Genomic DNA, 19298 nt, shown 5'->3' with positions numbered 1-19298 from the left:
CCTGATTTTCTGTTTGTCCACTTGCGCGACAAAATCCCATACGCACATCATGCGAAGTGCGGGTGATCTCAATTGATAGTCTTGTACTTGATTTGCTCTGGGCACCAAATTTCCACCATCGTCAATAGACAAACCGACTTCATCACTACTCAAGGCAGTATCAGCAATATCTTGCAAGATCTCATCTTCTTCTGGCGGCCGTGAACCACGGTATTGAACATTCTCAAGTTCTTCCGATGAGTCACCATCATCATGTTCACGACCCTGTCTTTCATCTCATTCTTCAGGAAGCGATTGCTGTCGCAGGGGAAGAATACTGTCAACATAATTCTCAAAGGAAGTCCAAAAAAGATTTTTGAACTCATGACTGGTATAATGATCACCAGATTCCATCAGATAGGCCGCAACTTGTTGAGATGACAACTCTTGATGAGATATCATAGCGTGCGCACTTTTCCTTATCAATTCTTTTGCTCGAACAGTGAGGTCGTCATCTGTAGGATCGAATTCAGATAATTTGCGTCTTGCCAAGTCTAAGGCAGCATAAGCGACATGAGCTTTCAACTGGGACTTCGTGATATAATCGGTAATATAATACAAAATCGCTTTTGCCGATGCACCTGATCCGATGAACTTGATATCCATGTTACAGCGTACAGCTTCCAACATAGACGCGTTGAAATTGTTCACCATACCATCCAAACAACGTAGACAAATCTCGCCTGTCTCATAATCAACATGACTTTTCTCGCAGTAATGGTTTTCGTCTAAATCAAATCTACACTCTCGTGGGTTGGGCGGACCCTTCCAGTATTTGAAACAGGTAAGGTTATGCTTATGGACCTGACAAGTTTGCACTAAATGATGTAAATCTTTTTGACGAGCAGTTTTAGTCTGAAGGTCATCGCGATCAGGATATGGAGCAACACCACGTACAGCGCAAGGATGGTGTACGGTTGACGGCACACTGATCCGAGGATCTGGATCAGGAGGGACATTGTTTGATATTGTGTCATCCAAAAAAGCCAGCAATCGATCTCGGAAATCAGTATCATTTGCTTCCAGTATACGCTGCTTGATCTCATTAGGATCGTGTCCCCCCTCTAACCATACCATCATATGACAATGCAGAGTCCCTCGTCCCTGAGACTCAACACATCCATAATACGCTTTGACGTTGCCCAAGATACCTTCGGAGACCACACCATTCACTTTATCATAACCCAGAATAGCGCTTAAGAACGACTTCATGTACAGGTCGAAAAATTTTGCAGCCACTATAGGATTGCGAGCAACTAAAATGGACTGTCGCCAAAAGTCAGGTACCTCGTTAGGCAACATATCATTGACATCGATTTCATTACCCGCCAAGAACTTGACAATAGGATTGTATACATCCGCAGGATTGATTGTGATATAAAAATTCGGCAAGCCTTTATCAAACATCAACCCTCTGATTTGACTACGCATTACAGCACGTGCGGAACCAGATCCCGGTACATGCGATGTCACACTATTGACTTCTTTCAACAATCAACGTACTTTCTGTTCTTCCGGTGTATAAACTGTAGCAAAATCACCCTTTGCAACACGTTCAGCAACCGTATGGACCGCTGTGGATGAAACAGATGCGAAACTTTGTGATACTGTGCCGAATGAAGTACATTTGACTTTCAAACTGGTGTGTAAGAGCGATTTTCTTCGTTGCAAGATGTTAAACACAATAAACAAGAAGGAGTAATGCTCCTGAAAACGTCTATCAGCTAAGCTAAAAAGAAGCTTCACATGGCGCTTAAACGATATTGGACTTGTGCGACGAGGATGCTCAAAACCCCCAACTCCATACGGAAACAGAGTAGGATAGACCTTTGGGAGTAATTCAGGATTAACATATTCATTCATAGGACTCAGCCCATGCGGCACTTGTATGAAGCCACCACTTTTTTCCTTCACATGACGAAGTGCGGCTGCACGCAATTCATGACCCGGAGCATTGCTGTCGACATCAGTCACAACAACATGTTGAAAAACATCCTCGGCGGATGAAACTGTGTCCAAACCTCCAACTGTATCACCAAGGCAGGGCTCTTTATCAAACAATGAATCTGGATCGCAATCATGGTTGCCATCGTATCGCGAGGTCAATGCATCTTGGGCGCGCATGTCATCCTCAGGTACGGTTTCAATGTGGACAGGCAAAATATCTTCTTCACTCAACGAATCCAAAAAGTCGTGGTCGATAAGCACGTCACTATAGAGTACGTTATGTTCACGCAACCACAATAAAGCTGACCGGACCTTTTCTCTACGCACAATCAACGGTTTGGCGTGCCTGCGCAACCAATCAATTGTTGGAGGAGATGAACCAACGAATAAAACACATATTGGTGTTAATACATCTTCAATTGACGGAGGAAGGACTTCCAAGATTTTCGAAGGACGTTGCGGAAAGATAATGACATTCCCTTTCAAACCTCTCTGGGCATTCGGTACATTGCACGACTCTTCGCGTAAATGTAGGATAAAACATTTAGCTCTGCACAGCGCAATCATCATCTCTTCAGCAACGCTGAGGTCCCGCAATTCAACAGGGAGGGGCCCTATGAAATTATGATTGGCCAAAGCCAGAGCAGGTGTCTTGTTCCTCTTCAACGACGAAGTACACCCTTTACAACAAAATACACCAGTCGGACGTTCGCAATGAGTACGATCAAATATTAACCCTCGGCTCTCATACATCACATCGTCAAGAAACTCCATGCCAATAGTTGAATCTATCGAGGCTTTATTGATATAACCCTCGTCGACAACACGCCCTTTATGCACACGCACATCAGGACGATTTAAAAGAGTAACGTCAAAATCATTAAAGGATAGCTCTTGCCTCTCTTTGCGATTATACTCAGCAGCACAAGCAAAACAGACAAAAGTAGCCAGCGCTTCAGAACTAGTTTGTTCGCGAAAGATCTCGATCACGCGCTTCTTCCGTTCTTCAGACACCATACGAGGCCATTGCGAAACACATTGGGTCTTTGCTGCCTCCATCGCAATATACTGATTCTGTTTACGAATACGAAAAACTTGCGCGCGTTTCCCTTTCTTGAGAACACCGATGTATGATTTCAGGCATTTTCTCAGCTGCGAAAGACTATCGCTGTCGTCATGATCTACCCCATGGCAACGCAATAAACGCAGCAACGGCTTACGTGCGATGTTTTTCCTCAACGAACTTAAAAGATTGATTTGCACATCTGTCATCTGCGAGCTTAGATCACAGGAAATACCGCTGTTGTCCATCGCACCACTAGTGCTGACATCACATTGTCCTCCACTGTCAACAGAGCACTCATCAACAATATGAGAACATGCCAATCGATGATCCTGTGCATTCAACGCACACGTTCCCTTCGAGGTGTGATCGAAAATCCTATCGAGCAACTGATCTTTCGTACCCACATAGCATAAACCATGCCAAGACGCTATGGCCTCCAATGAAGACTTAGACATACGTTCAACTTCAGCAAATAGTGACTGCGAAGACTTAGAGACAGCCTCGTGGACAAAACGGTTACGAAAAGAATTCAATATACAAATGGCTTTTCGCCTACGATGTTCTTCCGGTACACGGACATGGTCCAAATCACTACAAATACTCTGAGCGACAGTCCAAAGATGATCACCTGATATTGCAGATGCACGCGTCTCTGTCAGCTCATCCAGTATACAATCAACCATATCCGAAGGCCCACCAAATCCTGCAGCAATTTCACGACAAGCAGTATAATCATAACACCGTAAACGAGCGTCCGGAACGACACACTCTCCATTAAGAAGATGCCGCAACAGCAAATAGCGCAACTCAGCCACCGTATGAAACTTCGTAAGATCTAAACCATGCAAGACGCATGCATCAGAAAGCAACGAGACTTCAACCGAAAAAGGACTGATACGAATACCAGCACGATATGACCCCAAAAAGATGTCACGAATTATCGACTGTGAACGTCTACGAGACGATGAAACCGCCCCGGCGAGGGACGAAGACTGACATGATTCAGACAGCATATCAACAGGCGCAATACAATTGGCGCGAGCCGCAACCATACACGGAGATTCTTAAAAAAAAAAAGTCAACCCAGTAGACTTCAAGATCGAAATTTCATCACCTTGTAAATAAGTACAGGAGCGCGATTCAGGATCAGAAATCACGTCTTCAAGTCCAACACTGCGCCAAGCAGCGATCCAATTCATCCCAACAACAACATCAGAATCGAGAGCGCGCGTGACCACAAACTCGGCATCGGTAGTGAGCGAGCGGCCTTCATAGGATGCCGTGAGAACTTCGGAAAAAAGAGACCCTACACCCGAATGACCAAGCGAGCGTGCAATCGAAGCAGAAACAAGACAACGACGCGATTCAAGGTTGAAAACAACAGATACAGGCAAGCGACCAAGAAACGACATGATGATGAGGGAGTTGAAAACAATATGGAATAGCGAACAACGAGAATAACAAAAGCAAGGTTTATGATCGATCGATCAGCACAGCCCATTATATATCAAGGGAAAAAGATAGGGTCGCCAGGATCGGACAAATCTACCGCCAAAACGTGAAAATCAAAACCGACATAACCCACTCCCTAAAGGTAGCGGGAATAATGCAATACATACACCCGTTTAAAAATTATAACACTATCAATATCGAGTATTTACAGTGTACTACGGAAAAGTTTGTTCCACCAATCGCGTTGCTCCATCACCAGCGCCGTAAGCTCACCGTAAGCATCAAACTTCCTTTTGACAAGCGAAATTTCAAGGTCTTTTGCTGATGCTACATCTGCAAAACGACTGAAATGAACGCTTAACCTACGCGCGTTACGAACACTTACGAACACTTACGACTTCAGTAGCGAACTCAGGCGATTGGTGGAGGACTCGGACGTCGAATTTACGTCGTAAACTTTACGGAATTCGATGTGATTAGATGTGAAAGATTATTATTATCAGCGCGTCGTACTACTGAGCTAATGGTTGGCCACTCGGAGGCCAACCTGTTGCTGTACCCCATCAAACCTCGCACTCAAGACATCCGAAGCACGAATAGTTCGAACGATCGCCATGATATCTTGGTATGCATCGTCGAACGTGGCCGAATTCACTGACACGTCAGTGAATCGGCCTGTGCGATGTGCATATAGCACACAATAGATCGCAGCGCCGCAGGATGCGAACACTCGGTCCATTGGGCCTTCCAAGTTGGCGTCCCAACCTCCGATCAACACGTCGATAACCATGTTGACGAGGACCTCGTTTTCGAGTAGCCGTTCGATATCCACGTCGTCGACAGTCTGCAGGTGTGAGTGAGAAACAGTCCCGCTGATGATAAAAAAACGGGTACCTGCTCATACAAATGTAGGTACCTCCCTCCGTCTAGCAGCGTTTGGATTGTGTCCCGTTTGTGCGCCGCCTCGTCGAGCAGGGAAAATAAAGGTAGGCGGAGGCTGTAGCCTAGCGGAACGGTATTGAGCGCATGTACTTTGAGAGCGCGTCGCATGTCTGCTAATGAAGCCACCATGTAGTTATGTATACCTTTGATGTTCTCGATATCCACTAGTAACTTATCAGTAGTAGATGATTTCGAAACAAATAAAACATACCTTGACCGTAGAGCTCAATTCGTGCGTTTTGCAGCGCGGTTTCGATCATCGTGTTGCGCATTGCGTCATTCGGAGCACCGTCAGTATTAGCAGCCACCGTAACGATCAAGCCCCGAAGTTTCTCTTTAGCGAGCTCCTTATACTGTCGCACCTCTTTTGAATCGAGTGCGATGCGCGTCGAAATAGGTGCTGCAGGCTCCTCGGGCGCATTGGCTACTGGTATCATGGGTGTGGGAGGTAGGTTCGTCTTTTGTCGTCGTCTCCCGCTGTCCGAAACGTGTTTTGTGCGCTGTATAGTCACTAAGTTAGTATTCAAGCTCGGAGGAATGATCACTTACACGAATAACGCCTTGGGTTTGCTCCCCACGGACGTTCTCTCCCACATGGTAGGGTGCAAGGGCAATGAGTCGCGAAACCCCCCATGGGGCCATAGACCCGCTCCCGAGATCTGGTTGTGACGGCAGCCTTGATCCTTCACCCTGGAGAAGTGCGAATGCGCCTGCATACGCCTGCGACTGCGCCGTACCCGTGTTCCATTCGTGGCGTTGATGCTGCTGGGGCTCATACCGCTGGTGAGCTTGATACTGCTGGGGAGGTTGGTACTGGGGCTGCGGCGGCGGCTCATACTGCTGGGGAGGTTGGTACTGGGGCTGCGGCGGTGGCTCATACTGCTGGAGAGGTTGGTACTGGGGCTGCGGCAGCGGCTCATACTGCTGGAGAGGTTGGTACTGGGGCTGCGGCGGCGGCTCATACTGCTGGGGAGGTTGGTACTGGGGCGGCGGCGGAGGCTCATACTGCTGGGGAGGTTGGTGCTGGGGTTGGTGCTGATGGGGTGGGGGCGGCAGATATTGTGGTACCGGTAGTTGATACTGTTGGGGCTGAGGTGCCGTTGACGCTTGATGGGAATGCGTGGGATGCTGCATGGAGGGATTCATCTGAACCTGGTATTGTTCAGGCGTTTGTACGCGATCACCGAGTAGGTTGAGTTGAGTGATGACTGGCTGCCCACTGGGGTTGAGTTCTGAATTGACTCCAGGCCGGAAACCTTTCTACACGGCAGTCAGGAAAGAAGAGCGAACAGAATTTAGATCGTACGTACTCTTGCGGGGTTGGGCTTTCGCCTGCTGGTAGTGGAATTGGCTGGAGGATTGCTCATCGATGCTCGTGGTGTGAATCCACGTTAGTTATCTGATCTTACCCAATGCGAACGTACTCATCGATCGCCAATCAAACGAAAGCTTCTGTTATTCAGAGCGCTAAAATACAACGTATAGAATTGAAAAAGATCATGATCAGGGGTCTCGTGATAGGAACTCAGAACCTGCCAGGAAAGTAGTGAATTGAGTCAAAAAAGGATTGTAATTGACGCCGCCGGCCCATCTGTCCGCACTCCGTCCTCGTGGACAACGTTCAACCTGAAAGGGTAAGTTTGTAAGTTGTTTCATTTTAGGGTAGAGACGTGGCTACCTTCCGCCTCGTCATTGTCCGAGTTGCTACTGTTGTCGCTATGATTATACTTGTCATATTGTTCCTCCTCACCAGGTTCGTACTCCGTATCGCTACTGTTCTGGGGGAACCTGTGGGAGACGTATTTGGTAGCAAGCGATGATATGGACGACATTTGGAACAGCTGTTCGTCGGCTGTAGCTAAGTCTTCGAGTTCGCTATCATGTGACTCCGCAAGGCATTCGACATCCTGGTCTAGGGCCGGAATATCCCGGTCCACCAGGAGCTTCTTGAAGAGGTGATAATCCGAGTCTGCCATTTTCAAGCGCTGCTTCTCCTCGTCCTCAAATGCTATGAGGACTAGCTTGTTGAGTTTCGCCTCTTCGATCTCCCAACCGAGTTGCAGGAGTTTTTGACGGCTATTTTCTCGTGCAGCGTGCTTAGCATTTGCTACTAATTTGATTGTATCATCTGAGAAGGATGAGAGACCGCTCAAAAAAAGGTCTCGCCCCTGTAACAGTCAAATACACCATAAATAATCAGTTATTCAGTGGCTTCAATACTTGCTCGCCTTAATGACATCATTAAGAGTGATGTCAGAGTGATGATTTCTTCGGACTGCCTTCATGGCAAAACGCAGCCCGACTTGGGTGGGACGACGTGTGAAAGGGTGGCTTCTGTTTGCAGAACGCACTCCCCGCCGGGAGCTGCGAGAGCTGCCAATAGGGGACTCGTGACCAGAGCGAATTGAGTTTGAGGAGGAGGTCGCTGAGCGCGAGAAGGGGACAGAGTCTGAATGTGGGAGGTCTGTGGTCAAAGCAATGACCTTCTCTTCCGCTGATTTGGAAGGGTTGGAATTACAGAGGGACTCAACACGAGTCCATCCGCTAGATCCTGACATAGTAGATACAGATGACGAAATATGAAGGGATGGGGGAACCATAAGTACAGCTGGATGTGTATCTGCTACTATCTTAGCAAGCAGTGAGGCAACAAACCAAGTGGGTCGGAGTTTGAAGAAAGTTGAACGTTGAATCCTGGCAGGAGCACGATGGAACAGGCTGACTCGGGCTGCACTGCAGCTGGACTAGAAATACTACACGATCACAACGGGTGAGTTAGGCCGCATCAAATAGTAGCAGTGACTGACTGACTTCATCACGCTGACTTCATCACGATCAGTAGTTCCTCTGCAAGATGCCCGAATTGCAGACTAGAATTCGTCTCAAATCTCGCTGTTTTGGATCATCTCAATGATCCGGTGCATTCTTGTTGGAGCAACGAACCCACTTACCGCTTACCAGTTCCTCCAGCTTTCCAACGAGGCGATAGCGGCCAGGAAGAGGTAACTGGCCAGTATCATTCAAAATCAGGGTACCTTTTTGGTCGGGGACACAATATCTTGCAGACAATGGAGGATCATGATCCTGACCAAAAGCGCCGCAGAGCAATAAATCCCTCATACCCATTCGTCGATCAGGCTGAATGGCAGCTAGCAGAATTCATCGTGCAGCGGCTGACCAAAACCGACATTAACAAGTTTCTGAAACTAGACTGGGTGAGTAGCATCCGCCTTTGCAGTTCCACACTGTGGCTAACAGCCTGAACTTCACCTAAGTTTAAAACTAGTAGATCCCGACCATCCTTCAAGAGCGCAGATCAACTATTTGGCTGGATTGATGTATTGCCAAGTGGCCCTCAGTGGCAATCAACGACATTCGAGTTTATCGACTACACAACTGCGAGGCCAATGGAACTCATCTGGCGTGACGGTCTTGAAGTCGTTAAAGATCTCTTTGCAAACCCGATATTTTCCAATCACATGATGTACGATCCCCACCTTGTTATGACTGGCTCAGAGCGTGAATACGGCGAATTCTTCACTAGTGAGAGGGCTTTCACCATTCAAGTATGGATCTTTGAATAAACGAAATTGCTCGCTAATCTTTAACAGAATGACCTTCCAGAAGGCGCCACTATAGTACCAATCATTCTTGCATCTGACAAAACGCCCGTAACCAGGATGACAGGAGGATTAGAAATGCACCCAATATTCCTTACGATTGGCAATATTCAATCCGAAGTTCGAATGAAGGCCACCGCTCATGCATGGCGTTGTATCGCATTTATCCCAATTCCGAAGTTCGATGCTCACGCAGACTATCAAACGCTCCTCCATGCCCGTCTCTTCCACAAATGTATGGACACGATATTCGCCAGATGCAAAGTTGCCACAAAGATTGGTGAATACATGGCAGATCCCATGGGTTATATCCGGCACTGTTTTACTCCGCTTGTCGCCTACACAGCCGACCTTCCTGAAGCACAGCTTGTTGCTTGTGTCTCGAAGAACGCATCACCAGTCACGATGGCCACTCAAAGTGACTTCGGTAGTGCTCATATCTATCCCCCTCGAACAGGCCAACACACGCTCACGCTCATCTACGACCTATCCAAACGCATTGATCCATGGAGTGTACCGCGCTTCCAAGTCGAAGCTAAATCGTTGATGCTTAGTGGCGTCCATCAACCGTTTTGGAGAGATTGGAGGTTTGCGGATCCTGGTTATATGTTGCCTGGCGAACTCCTTCACACCTGTCATAAGTTTTTTGGTGACCATGCTCTAAAATGGTGCAAGGAAGTTGTTGGGGAGGAGGAACTCGATGCGTGTTACAAGGCTCACCATAAACGAGTCGGAACACGTCATTTTGGCTCTGGCGTCTCCCACATCAGCCAGATGACTTGCCGGGAACATCGCGACATTGAACGCACCATGATTGCCACTATCGCTGGCGCGACAAATGCAACCCCCGATTTCGTTCATGCTATACGTGCCCTCACCGAGTTCTTTTATCAGGCACAGAGCCCCGTGCACACCGACTCATCCATCGCTTCTATGGTTCAGTCCCTCGACGAGTTTCATCGCTTAAAACAAGGCATCCTCGATGCCGGTGCTCGGAGAGGCAAGCGTGGAACCATCGACAACTTTCTCATCCCAAAGTTGGAGTTGTTTCACAGCTTTGCTGGATCTATCAGAGCTCTCGGTGGTTTGATACAGTACTCAGCAGACGTCAGCGAACGGCTGTTGATTACTCACTGCAAGTTTCCATTCGAAAGGACCAGCCGGCAAGCCAAGAGTTTTACTTTACAGGTTGTTCAAATTCTCAATCGCGACGAAACCATGCAGCGTTTCAATCTTTACACGCTCCTGCAGACGCATGGCGCACCGCTCGTTAATGCCATTGCTGCTGAAGATGATATCGTCGCAGAGACAGATCCTACCTTGGCATGGATAGCCCGCACGCTCCCAAGTCAGCAGAAGCGCTTCCATGGTCCACGTCCAGTCCGCAACCACTTCATAACAGGACTTCTTTCTGCAGAAGCTACTGCTGCATTCCATGTCACGGTCGCACCTGATCGAAAATCATTTACCGTCCCCGATCTGCAGTACACCTACGCCCTTCCTGACTTTGCTGTGGCGCTCACTGAGTATATTAGTAAGTCATCCCAGGGTGCCCCAACAACATCGTGGACCTGTCGGGGAGGTTCGGTTAGGACGTGGAACAAGTTCCGCATACAACTCCTCTCCAACTTCCAGTCACGAGTTGTCATGCCAAGTCAAATCGTCCAGTCGTATCCGCCCTCAGAGGCATTCCCTTTTGGGAATTGTGACGCAGTTCTCGTACAATTAACTGAGAGTAATGGTAAGATTTTTACTGCGGTGCCATTCAGGTGCTTACTACTACAACCTCTGCAGACGTCTACATCGCACAAGTGCGTTGCGTTTTCCAACCTACCGCCAAGAAAGGCCGTACTTTGCCTCGCTATCTTGAAGCTGCACCTCTCTTATACGTTCAATACTTCCAGATCAAAGCCACGCCTGCTGACGAGCCAAGCGTTGGGATGTACAGGGTGAAACGAATCTTTCATCAGGATGAGACAGGTCGGATCTTCCGACCTGGCAGCATCATTCCACTGACGGCTGTTACTTGTGCCGTCGAGCTCGTCCCTGTGTATGGTTCGAAGATGAATCGCACGATAACTGCTGCAAACTCGTTAGAGGTCTGTGATGATTACTACCTGAATAAATTTTCAGACAAGGAGGTTTTCCATACGATGCACACAGATCTAATGTAGATTTTTTGCGTATTGCCTGTAGTACTAGTTCTGCAATTCATTATCTGCACACCTGATCAAGTTTAGATATGATAATCTTGCACCGCTTGTGTCATTCAGTTGTCATTCAGTTCCCCGTTCGCATTTTGGCCTAGTTAGTTACTTAATGCAACTCGTCCGAGACTAGGCCAAATAGGGATCGTTGAACGATGCTTTCGCGACGGTTTCAGATATCAGATGCTAGCTGCATTCGTTCCTTGTTCTCCCCACCGCTTTTGTTGGTGCGACGGCTATCTTTACATGTCTATCATTTATGTAATATCATTTTCACAATGCGTCACACTAAGATCGCTGTTCGTTTGCCCGCCCACCCGGCAGCTCAATCCTTCAACGTCCAGCCCGAGCTAAGGCTAGGACACAGCCAACCTCACGACGCCTTCGCACTCGACCTTCTCGCCTTCACAGCAACAGAGACATTCCTGCTGACCATCATGGCGCTCTATCCTGACATCCAAGCACGGGCTCGTGCAGAAATCGACCAAGCTGTAAAGCATGATAAAATGCCATGCCCTGACGACAGGGCATCAATGCCCTACCTTGATGCCATCCTCTGCGAGGTCCTGAGATGGTATCATATGACCTGTTGTTTAGGATCAAAAATTCTATCGAGTGCGAGAGAGTGCCTTGCCCTGGTGTTCAATCTGCCATTTGTACTTCCGATTTGGAGTTGTGCTTCTAGTGAAATTCAGCATATTCTGTACTGCAGCATTGTTTATTGTGATTTCCCTCATTATCGCTTGGGCTGCCATAACCACTCTTGCGATGCGGCTCACTGGGTGCCCACATTAGCACCCTGAATAATTGGACAATATGTCAGACCATACATCTGAACCGGTCTCTGTGGATCAGGTGATTGCATCTTACATCTAATAGTACGACGTTCTATAGCATTTACAATTGCATCACCCAATCTCAAACGAGTGCATGGGTCGACCGATATTCAGGTAGGCCAATGTTGCACCGGGGAGGGACCTGTGAGCCGATCAACGGTGTTCAGCCTAGTTGCGCCGCGTTACAAGATTTTAGAAACGTTTTTGAAGACTCAACGAATTCGAAGCAATTACCTCGTTCACCAGAGACAGAAGTCGCAAGACCGTGCCATCCAGCTCACTTTACGCCGTAGTACTATTACATGACACACCGCCTCAAGTACAAACGAAGTCTAATTCGAATTCATCATCGCTCGGAGGTGTCTTTCTCGCGCTCCGTTCACAATCTCAAACGAACACTGAAATGGTTCAGGGTGACTTCGGTAGAGTTAGCTGCAGGTTCTCGAGTACATACTAGGTCACTTACATCGTCAAGCCGGTGGTGAACTCCGGCTTCACCTCAATCTTGTTTCCGTTCGAGTCTTTGGCATGATCAATGCGCAAGACGGCGAGTATGGCAACAGCTGCGGTCCACAGACTATTCTCTGCGAACCAACGACCTGCCAAGCAAATTTGACATCCTCAGCACAGCCAGATCAACCACGAATAATCCTACCAGGACAAATACGCCTTGGAATAAGGGTCGGTGAATGATTGAAAATGATAGCAAGTGCGGAATGTTCACCTGCCATGACCAAAGGCAAAATGGTTGACGAAAGGGTCCTTCAGCTTCCCGTCGACTGTCAGATGGCGACTTGGATCGAAGCGCGATGCATCGGGAAATACGTCTTCATCCCGAGAGAGTGCCCTGAGCCCCGCTCAGCTCAAGCTGCCGTTACATGCACTTCACCATGACATACCACTGATTAACCATTACCATCGCACCTGAACGAACTACAGATGAGTCAACGACAACCTCGGCACATACGACTTCGAACCTTTGGGTATGAAGTACCCGTCGTAAACATCATCATTTGATGTCGCATGTGGAATTCCTGTGCAAGGGGTCGAACATTCAAACAGAGTTGTATTACTGCGGACTGACCTAGGGGGGCGATAGGATACCATCTCAGGACCTCGCGGAGAATGGCATCAAGGTAGGGCATTGACGCCCTGTCGTCAGGGCACGGCATTTTATCATGCTTTAGAGCTTGGTCGATTTCTGCACGAGCCCGGGCTTGGACGTCAGGATAGAGCACCATGGTCAGCAGGAATATCTGCAATGCGGCTGCACTCTGCGGAACATCAAAGTAAGAATCAGGACTGCTCGAGTAGCGACTCACAGTGTCCATGCCAACTAAGATGCCGAATTCCCGTCAATGGATAAACTTGGTCCTCGTAAAAAAACTCTTACCCATGTACCCCGTCAGCGCAACAGCCTTCATGGTGTCTTCATCAGCGTCGTCGTGAGCTTGACTGAGAAAGTCAGCGACCAATGAGTATGAAGCAATACCATTTGCCTTCACGTAATCAGATCAGGCAAAATTTCCATCCACAGCTCTGCGCAAACGCACCATCTGTGCCTTCACTTCATTGAAGGGCTCGTTCAAAAGCTGTTGAACTAATTCTCTACAGCGTCCTAATGCTCCACCGAAGCACCAGAGCGGTAACTTTTCGACTGCAACCTTGTGTTGGATGTTCAAAATTATGTCGTCGATAAAGGCACTCACGGAAAGGAAAGGCTGTGAACATGGCAGCCTTCTCGGGAGAAATAACATAATTGCCAATATCAAAGACTTCGCGCGCGCGGGAAAGAAATGGGTCTTCATGTCCGTGAGCATTGTATCCGTAAGTCACAGCCATGATTAGGGACGCCGCGTATCTGTCACAAAGATTTATTGTCAACCGGACCATACATCACAACGACAACATTGGACTAGGTACATACGCTTCAGTGTGATGCTGTAGTAGGCCGCTAGTGGCACCTAAGAGATTGATGACTAGTTCATTTGCGTGGCGAGAGTACAACTCGCGGTATGAGACCGAGACTTCGGCCCTGAGGACTTGATAGAAGATCTTGCGATGTTGTCGTAAGGTTTCTCCATAGGGAAGGAATGCAGTATTGAAAGACCCTCCAGCTCTGCATTGTCAGTTGATAAAGAACAAAATGAAGGAACCCCGGCAATATATACAATTCGTTGGTGCGCATAACAGGGCGAGTAGAGTAAGTCCCAGAACGCCTGTCCAACAACTCCCGCGCGATCGTTTCAGAGTTTATGATAATCAAGTCGATCCCAAATATGTAGGAGTGAATGATTTTTCCTATGATCAAAGATGAAATTGAATCTGAGAGCTTGGCAAAGAGGCCATTGGTCTGCCACCAACCATATGTTTTTCCCCACGCGGTGTATGTGAGCCAAGGTCGTTTAGTATCCAATTGCAACGCGTTACCGAAAAATGGTAACGGAGGAGGGCCAGGCGGCAAAGGTAAAGGGTAGACACGTCTGCGAGTCAGACGCGAAATGACAACCAGGGCAACAATGCACGATATCCCTGAAGCTAGAATATGAGTGGAGAGCATGGCGAGGGAATATGGTCGGGCCCAAGACATGTTTGATGGGAGTTCGCCTCATAAAAGGCGTCTTTGACCCGGATAGCATGCTTGAGTTGAAGACCGGTGTGATGGTACCTGTGACAAATGTCAAGTACTAGTACTACTTACATATGTAACCAGTACCATCATGCACAATCCACAGAACACCAATATGGGAGATCTGCTTTGTACTTTCTGGAATCTGCATGCATCCTCCTGGTTACCCCATATCTTGCTCGTCGACGTCCTCGAGCCAATTTTCGGAAAAAGGGTACCATATTTAGACATCATGAAGAACCGCAATGCATCCGAGATAGCATGCCGCAGTCAAGCTTCCAGCTTTCGAGGGATAGTTCATAGTTTTATTCCAGGCTCCTTCCCACTAGGGGTCGGCGTTGCCGACGTGGACCTTGCTCAGGTTTGTGGTTATTTATTGTTTGTTCCGAAATTCGTAACGCCAACAAACCAAATGGCTTAGGTCGAGTTCACGCGCTGTACTATTTTCACTTTGGTCCATGTAGCACTGCAATGCCATCCTCTAAATGCCTTTGGTGTACCGGGTGGCGAACGGTGTCAAAAGGTGGAGCATCAATGTGACCTGTCGCTTCGCATCATAGCTAAATATCAGTTTCACCTCACACGTCCTGCTGATCACGAGCTTGCGGCGGATTATCAAGCGGGGATTGCAGTTCTGGAAGCGTGGCAGAGTCAAGTTGGGAATTCAGCTAAGAATATGGTTATTGACGACGTGACTGGTAAGATGCTTCGTATGGTGAGAAATGTATTTGACAAACGGGTGAGTCCTGACTCGTTTTTATATCTATTATTTTGATGTCAGAGATAGGATGTTGCTGTTCCTGACTCTCCTCATGGCCGGAATGTCGAGGGTGCACCGAAAATGGATCACGAAACACAGGAATGGCCAATTCCTGAAGAGTTCGTCAGTGAACTGGATGAGTTGAAGTACCATTACCAAGCAGATCCTCTTCCTCTTTATCACGACGGTCATCTCGTCGAACCATCACACGCGAATGAAGTTACTATCAACGGTGCCATTGTCGAAGTTCATTTCGGGGTTCTCCATTGGCGAATCCGTGACTTCGACACATTCCAGGCTGATGTTGACAAAGTGGTCATCTTGAAGCCTGGCTACGGTCACCATACGAGCAACTACAAACGTCCGCACGATAGTGAAAAACTTCCAGAACGTGACACGAAAAAATCTCGTCAGGAGGCGTCCTCGAGTTCATCAGAAGTTTAAAGGTGAGAATTGTTTGGGGCAAACTGCGAGCGAAGTTGAACATTGTGAAGATTATATTAGGTATGAAGATCGTGGTTATCTAAGGGTCCTGGGTACGATTTTTGCATCGCAGCTTATTTTTGCGTGGTTACGATTCTTGATGCAGAGCGGCGGGTTGTTTTCGTTCGTTTGGTCAATTTGCACGTGTTTTGATGTTATTTATGTATCTTATCTTATTGTATCACGTTTTAATGCGTCACTATGTTTACTATTATTTGGAAATCACATAAAATTGTCCATGTAGAACTGACCTTGCTTCGCAAGGTAATCCGCTGGTTCGAGTGTGGGGAAGCGCAGTCGGATCACGTGCTACAACAACAATTCAAACCCAGCCCAACTTTTTCCCCCCACACTCAAACCCGCGGATGGTAAGTACTTAAGTTCCGAAGGAGCCTGGTTTTATTCCCGCAATTGAAATTATTGTTCGTTTATCGAAGAATTATAGTACTAGAGCTACTTGGAGGATATGCGAGCTGAGAGGTGATACTTACTAATTTTCAGAGCTGATGAGTCTTTTTATACCTTGTTTTCGCCACGGCTAGCGCTTAGCTCCGGGAGTGGTTGGCACCACAGAGCTTCAGCGTCCAGCCCGAGCTAACGCTTGGACACACGGCTTCGCACTTCTCGCCTTCCGAACAGCAACAGTCGAAGTCGGCTCGTCACACACGCCACTAGTGGAGTACAATGAACAAAGGATGCACCCGAGTCCACAGCTGAGCGCTGACCTTCCACACCGATCCACTCTGACACTGTGGACGGTGGTCCAAGCCTTCTGCAGTACTCGGGTATAAAGATGCACCTCACAGCGTCCGTCGAGGCCACCACAAATCGTTCGCTCTTCCTTGACCCCAATCGTACTCTGCATTATCATGGAAAAGATGTCCAACACCACAGCCATGACGTGCTGCAATAGCGCTACTTCGATGAGCATCACCAATGCTCCGGTCATGTCCCCTAACAACAGACTCACCCCCGCCGAACGAAAGGCCTTCGCTAGATCAGATCATAAAGCTGGCAAGGTCCTCGGCGTCACACTCACGCGTAACCACGTGGGACAGGATAATCGACAAGATCAAGAGAATTTCCAAGGTGATAACGAGGAAGGTGCGGTTATAGGTACAAAGCGTTCATTTAGCCGCAATGCAAGCACCGCCACCATCATTGGGCCACTCAAGGACAGGCTTGGCCGTATACTCGCTTCAGGTATGAAGATGGTAGAGAAGCGGAACAAGGGGCGCATGGCCACTGGGGGATATCCGCCACGCATTGTCTTGGGCCTCTTGCGGTACAATGAATCAGTACCTGGCAAGGACGGTATGGGAGAACTACCGACTGGCGTTAGCGACCAAATTTGTCCCCGTTCGCTTGCGGAGCTAGACGAGAATGAAAATACAGAAGCGCCTCTTGGAGCCGAGTTTCTAGAGCGAAATGAAGAGGAGGAAGACGATCTATTCGGCGGTTCCCCGACGGGCCTTGTTCGGGACGTCGAAAACCCGTTGGCGAGTCCGGCCCTTGATCGACGTGTTTCACCGGTTGCATCTCCAGAGGTATCATCCGAGGAAGAAAGTCTGGCACTCTCCTCCGATGACTCGTTTGACTACATGCTTCGTCCGGCGGAACGAGCTTACGTCGATTTTTTGATTGCACAGGACGAAGCCGAAGGGCAAACAGTGGAGAAGATAGCATTGCGATCCAGGAACAAGGTGCTGGATGTGTTGGGAGCAGAGGCGCGACAAGCGGTCAATGAACACTGCTAGTTGAAATCATATGCCTATGGGACGCGTGTTAGTCAGACTCATAAGTGGCTTGGGCACAAGCTTTCGAGATCGTGGACGTTTAGGTTCAACAACTAGCATCAGAGAACTGGTGGACAGATTAGAACGATATAGATAGCAATATATAGTACACAATCACAAGCGCCAGCAAAATTCTGCTATCGATCGTCACATGGTCATATTTGACTTTAAATAGGGATGAGGAGTTGCTGATTTTCTTACACAGTTCTGCGATCCGGGAAAGACACTTACACTACTCGACCTCAGACTCAGCAAGAAGGTGGAGCAACAGCTAATGGTCAACCTAGAGGCATTAATAGCCGCCACGTCGAAGTAAAGTTCGTGATTTTGAAGCCAAGAGGAAAAGACGCGATCTTCCAGCGAACGACGACTGTCCACCAAATGGGCGAGACTAGACTGATGTCGGGCAAAGCTAATGGTTGAGCCAGATGAATCATAAACGCAACTTCAAGAAGACATGTTCTTGACTTCGAAGCCAACAGGAAAAGACGCGATCTTCCAGCGAACGATGACTATCCACCGAGTGAGCAAGACTGCATTGATGTTCAGCAAAGCTAATGGTCGAGCTGAATGAATCATAACCACAACGTCAGGAAGTAACGTTTGCGACCTCGAAGCTAAGGGTCAAATGCAGCATCTTCCGAAGATCGACGATGTGTTCAACAAGCGAGTGAGAACAAATATCTATACCCTTCTCAATGTTAATGCTCTATGTTTTAGATATCGACACCCCACCTTATGTGACACAATACCCGAGCTAAGACTAAAAGTCCGTATCTTTCAGGAGCACTAAGACGCGTTACCCTTGGCGGGAGACATACATGTGCGTCCTCTATTGAACCTCGATACATTTCCCTGACAAACCAAATTTTCATCACTTTTATGTCAATTTTCCATGTAAAAGTAAAAGCCCATATCTTCCCAACTACGAGGATATATTTTACCCGAATGCGTGACACGAAAAATTTCTTCGTGCCTCGACTTCGAACGCTATCTTTTGGATATGTCTAATGTTTGTTAGCTATGTATCAATTTGGAATCCGTGTGAAGATGCTATACCTTTGCGCAGCGGCTGGGTTACGTTCAACAACTGGGCGACAATCAATTTGTGTCGTGGGCTCGAACCTCGAGGCAACTTTCTTTGGGTAGCTAATGGCTAGCAGTGGTATGTCACTTGCGACTGCATCTAAAGAAGTTAGACTACGTACGGACAATGTGTTGTTGTAGCAATGTACCTCGACCTCGAATTCGGCAGCCGGGACACATGTTCGTCAACTATTTATCAACTGGGAACCCTTGCGAACAAGCCTTACCTACCTACAACAGTCGGGATCTGTTCGCCAGGTCACCGAGAGATTGTTTATATCTTGCTTTGAGTTTACACACAACCTTCTGTGTTTATTCAAAGACTGGCAATTGTATTCTGCTTTGGATACTGTGGGCATAATGGATAACTGTCTTTCAACCACGTCGATCTCGCAAGTCCATACTTTCTGTCTCGTGATCACCATGATCATGCCG

The 19298-nt window shown here is 47.8% G+C and overlaps 8 protein-coding genes across 8 annotated transcripts; 4 read left to right on the top strand and 4 right to left on the bottom strand.

Moving 5' to 3' along the window:
- Nucleotides 1-276: 276 nt before the first annotated feature.
- On the bottom strand, nucleotides 277-1251 carry HD556DRAFT_1239044 (uncharacterized protein; the record flags this gene model as incomplete). Its single annotated transcript, XM_041298013.1, has 1 exon — nucleotides 277-1251. One exon carries the CDS (start codon nucleotides 1249-1251, stop codon nucleotides 277-279), a length of 975 nt encoding a protein of 324 aa, XP_041159247.1.
- A 282-nt stretch (nucleotides 1252-1533) lies between these two features.
- HD556DRAFT_1238937 (uncharacterized protein) lies at nucleotides 1534-2553 on the bottom strand (the record flags this gene model as incomplete). The annotated part of the gene is made up of 1 exon (XM_041298006.1): nucleotides 1534-2553. The coding sequence occupies one exon, from the start codon at nucleotides 2551-2553 to the stop codon at nucleotides 1534-1536; it is 1020 nt and encodes a 339-aa protein (XP_041159246.1).
- Nucleotides 2554-4709: 2156 nt separating this feature from the next.
- On the bottom strand, nucleotides 4710-8004 carry HD556DRAFT_1536848 (uncharacterized protein; the record flags this gene model as incomplete). The annotated part of the gene is made up of 10 exons (XM_041309640.1): nucleotides 4710-4837; nucleotides 4890-4960; nucleotides 5074-5179; nucleotides 5204-5348; nucleotides 5399-5610; nucleotides 5658-5946; nucleotides 5996-6706; nucleotides 6757-6797; nucleotides 7125-7614; nucleotides 7798-8004. The coding sequence occupies 10 exons, from the start codon at nucleotides 8002-8004 to the stop codon at nucleotides 4710-4712; spliced, it is 2400 nt and encodes a 799-aa protein (XP_041159245.1).
- A 510-nt stretch (nucleotides 8005-8514) lies between these two features.
- On the top strand, nucleotides 8515-11459 carry HD556DRAFT_1271764 (uncharacterized protein; the record flags this gene model as incomplete). The annotated part of the gene is made up of 5 exons (XM_041299183.1): nucleotides 8515-8661; nucleotides 8722-9012; nucleotides 9058-9442; nucleotides 9602-10807; nucleotides 10861-11459. The coding sequence occupies 5 exons, from the start codon at nucleotides 8515-8517 to the stop codon at nucleotides 11238-11240; spliced, it is 2409 nt and encodes an 802-aa protein (XP_041159244.1). The 3' UTR covers nucleotides 11241-11459.
- On the top strand, nucleotides 11324-12313 carry HD556DRAFT_552159 (uncharacterized protein). The gene has a single exon (XM_041310931.1). The coding sequence runs from the start codon at nucleotides 11429-11431 to the stop codon at nucleotides 12074-12076; it is 648 nt and encodes a 215-aa protein (XP_041159243.1). The 5' UTR covers nucleotides 11324-11428; the 3' UTR covers nucleotides 12077-12313.
- Nucleotides 12314-12441: 128 nt separating this feature from the next.
- Nucleotides 12442-14699, bottom strand: HD556DRAFT_1444341 (cytochrome P450; the record flags this gene model as incomplete). The annotated part of the gene is made up of 13 exons (XM_041306768.1): nucleotides 12442-12526; nucleotides 12576-12708; nucleotides 12765-12778; nucleotides 12834-12956; nucleotides 13009-13033; nucleotides 13087-13143; nucleotides 13194-13383; nucleotides 13432-13445; nucleotides 13503-13608; nucleotides 13663-13766; nucleotides 13819-13970; nucleotides 14037-14228; nucleotides 14281-14699. The coding sequence occupies 13 exons, from the start codon at nucleotides 14697-14699 to the stop codon at nucleotides 12442-12444; spliced, it is 1614 nt and encodes a 537-aa protein (XP_041159242.1).
- A 314-nt stretch (nucleotides 14700-15013) lies between these two features.
- Nucleotides 15014-16209, top strand: HD556DRAFT_1379058 (uncharacterized protein). Its single transcript, XM_041303181.1, has 3 exons — nucleotides 15014-15099; nucleotides 15160-15477; nucleotides 15526-16209. The coding sequence occupies exons 2-3, from the start codon at nucleotides 15415-15417 to the stop codon at nucleotides 15940-15942; spliced, it is 480 nt and encodes a 159-aa protein (XP_041159241.1). The 5' UTR covers nucleotides 15014-15099; nucleotides 15160-15414; the 3' UTR covers nucleotides 15943-16209.
- Nucleotides 16210-16850: 641 nt separating this feature from the next.
- Nucleotides 16851-18093, top strand: HD556DRAFT_1444339 (uncharacterized protein; the record flags this gene model as incomplete). Its single annotated transcript, XM_041306767.1, has 2 exons — nucleotides 16851-17720; nucleotides 17983-18093. The coding sequence occupies 2 exons, from the start codon at nucleotides 16851-16853 to the stop codon at nucleotides 18091-18093; spliced, it is 981 nt and encodes a 326-aa protein (XP_041159240.1).
- Between the last annotated feature and the right edge of the window lie 1205 nt (nucleotides 18094-19298).

This window comes from Suillus plorans, assembly GCF_016647745.1.
Source record: "Suillus plorans strain S12 chromosome Unknown HD556scaffold_35, whole genome shotgun sequence".
In the NCBI taxonomy this organism is placed as follows: Eukaryota; Fungi; Basidiomycota; class Agaricomycetes; order Boletales; family Suillaceae; genus Suillus; species Suillus plorans.
This window is presented reverse-complemented; position numbering and strand designations above follow the sequence as displayed.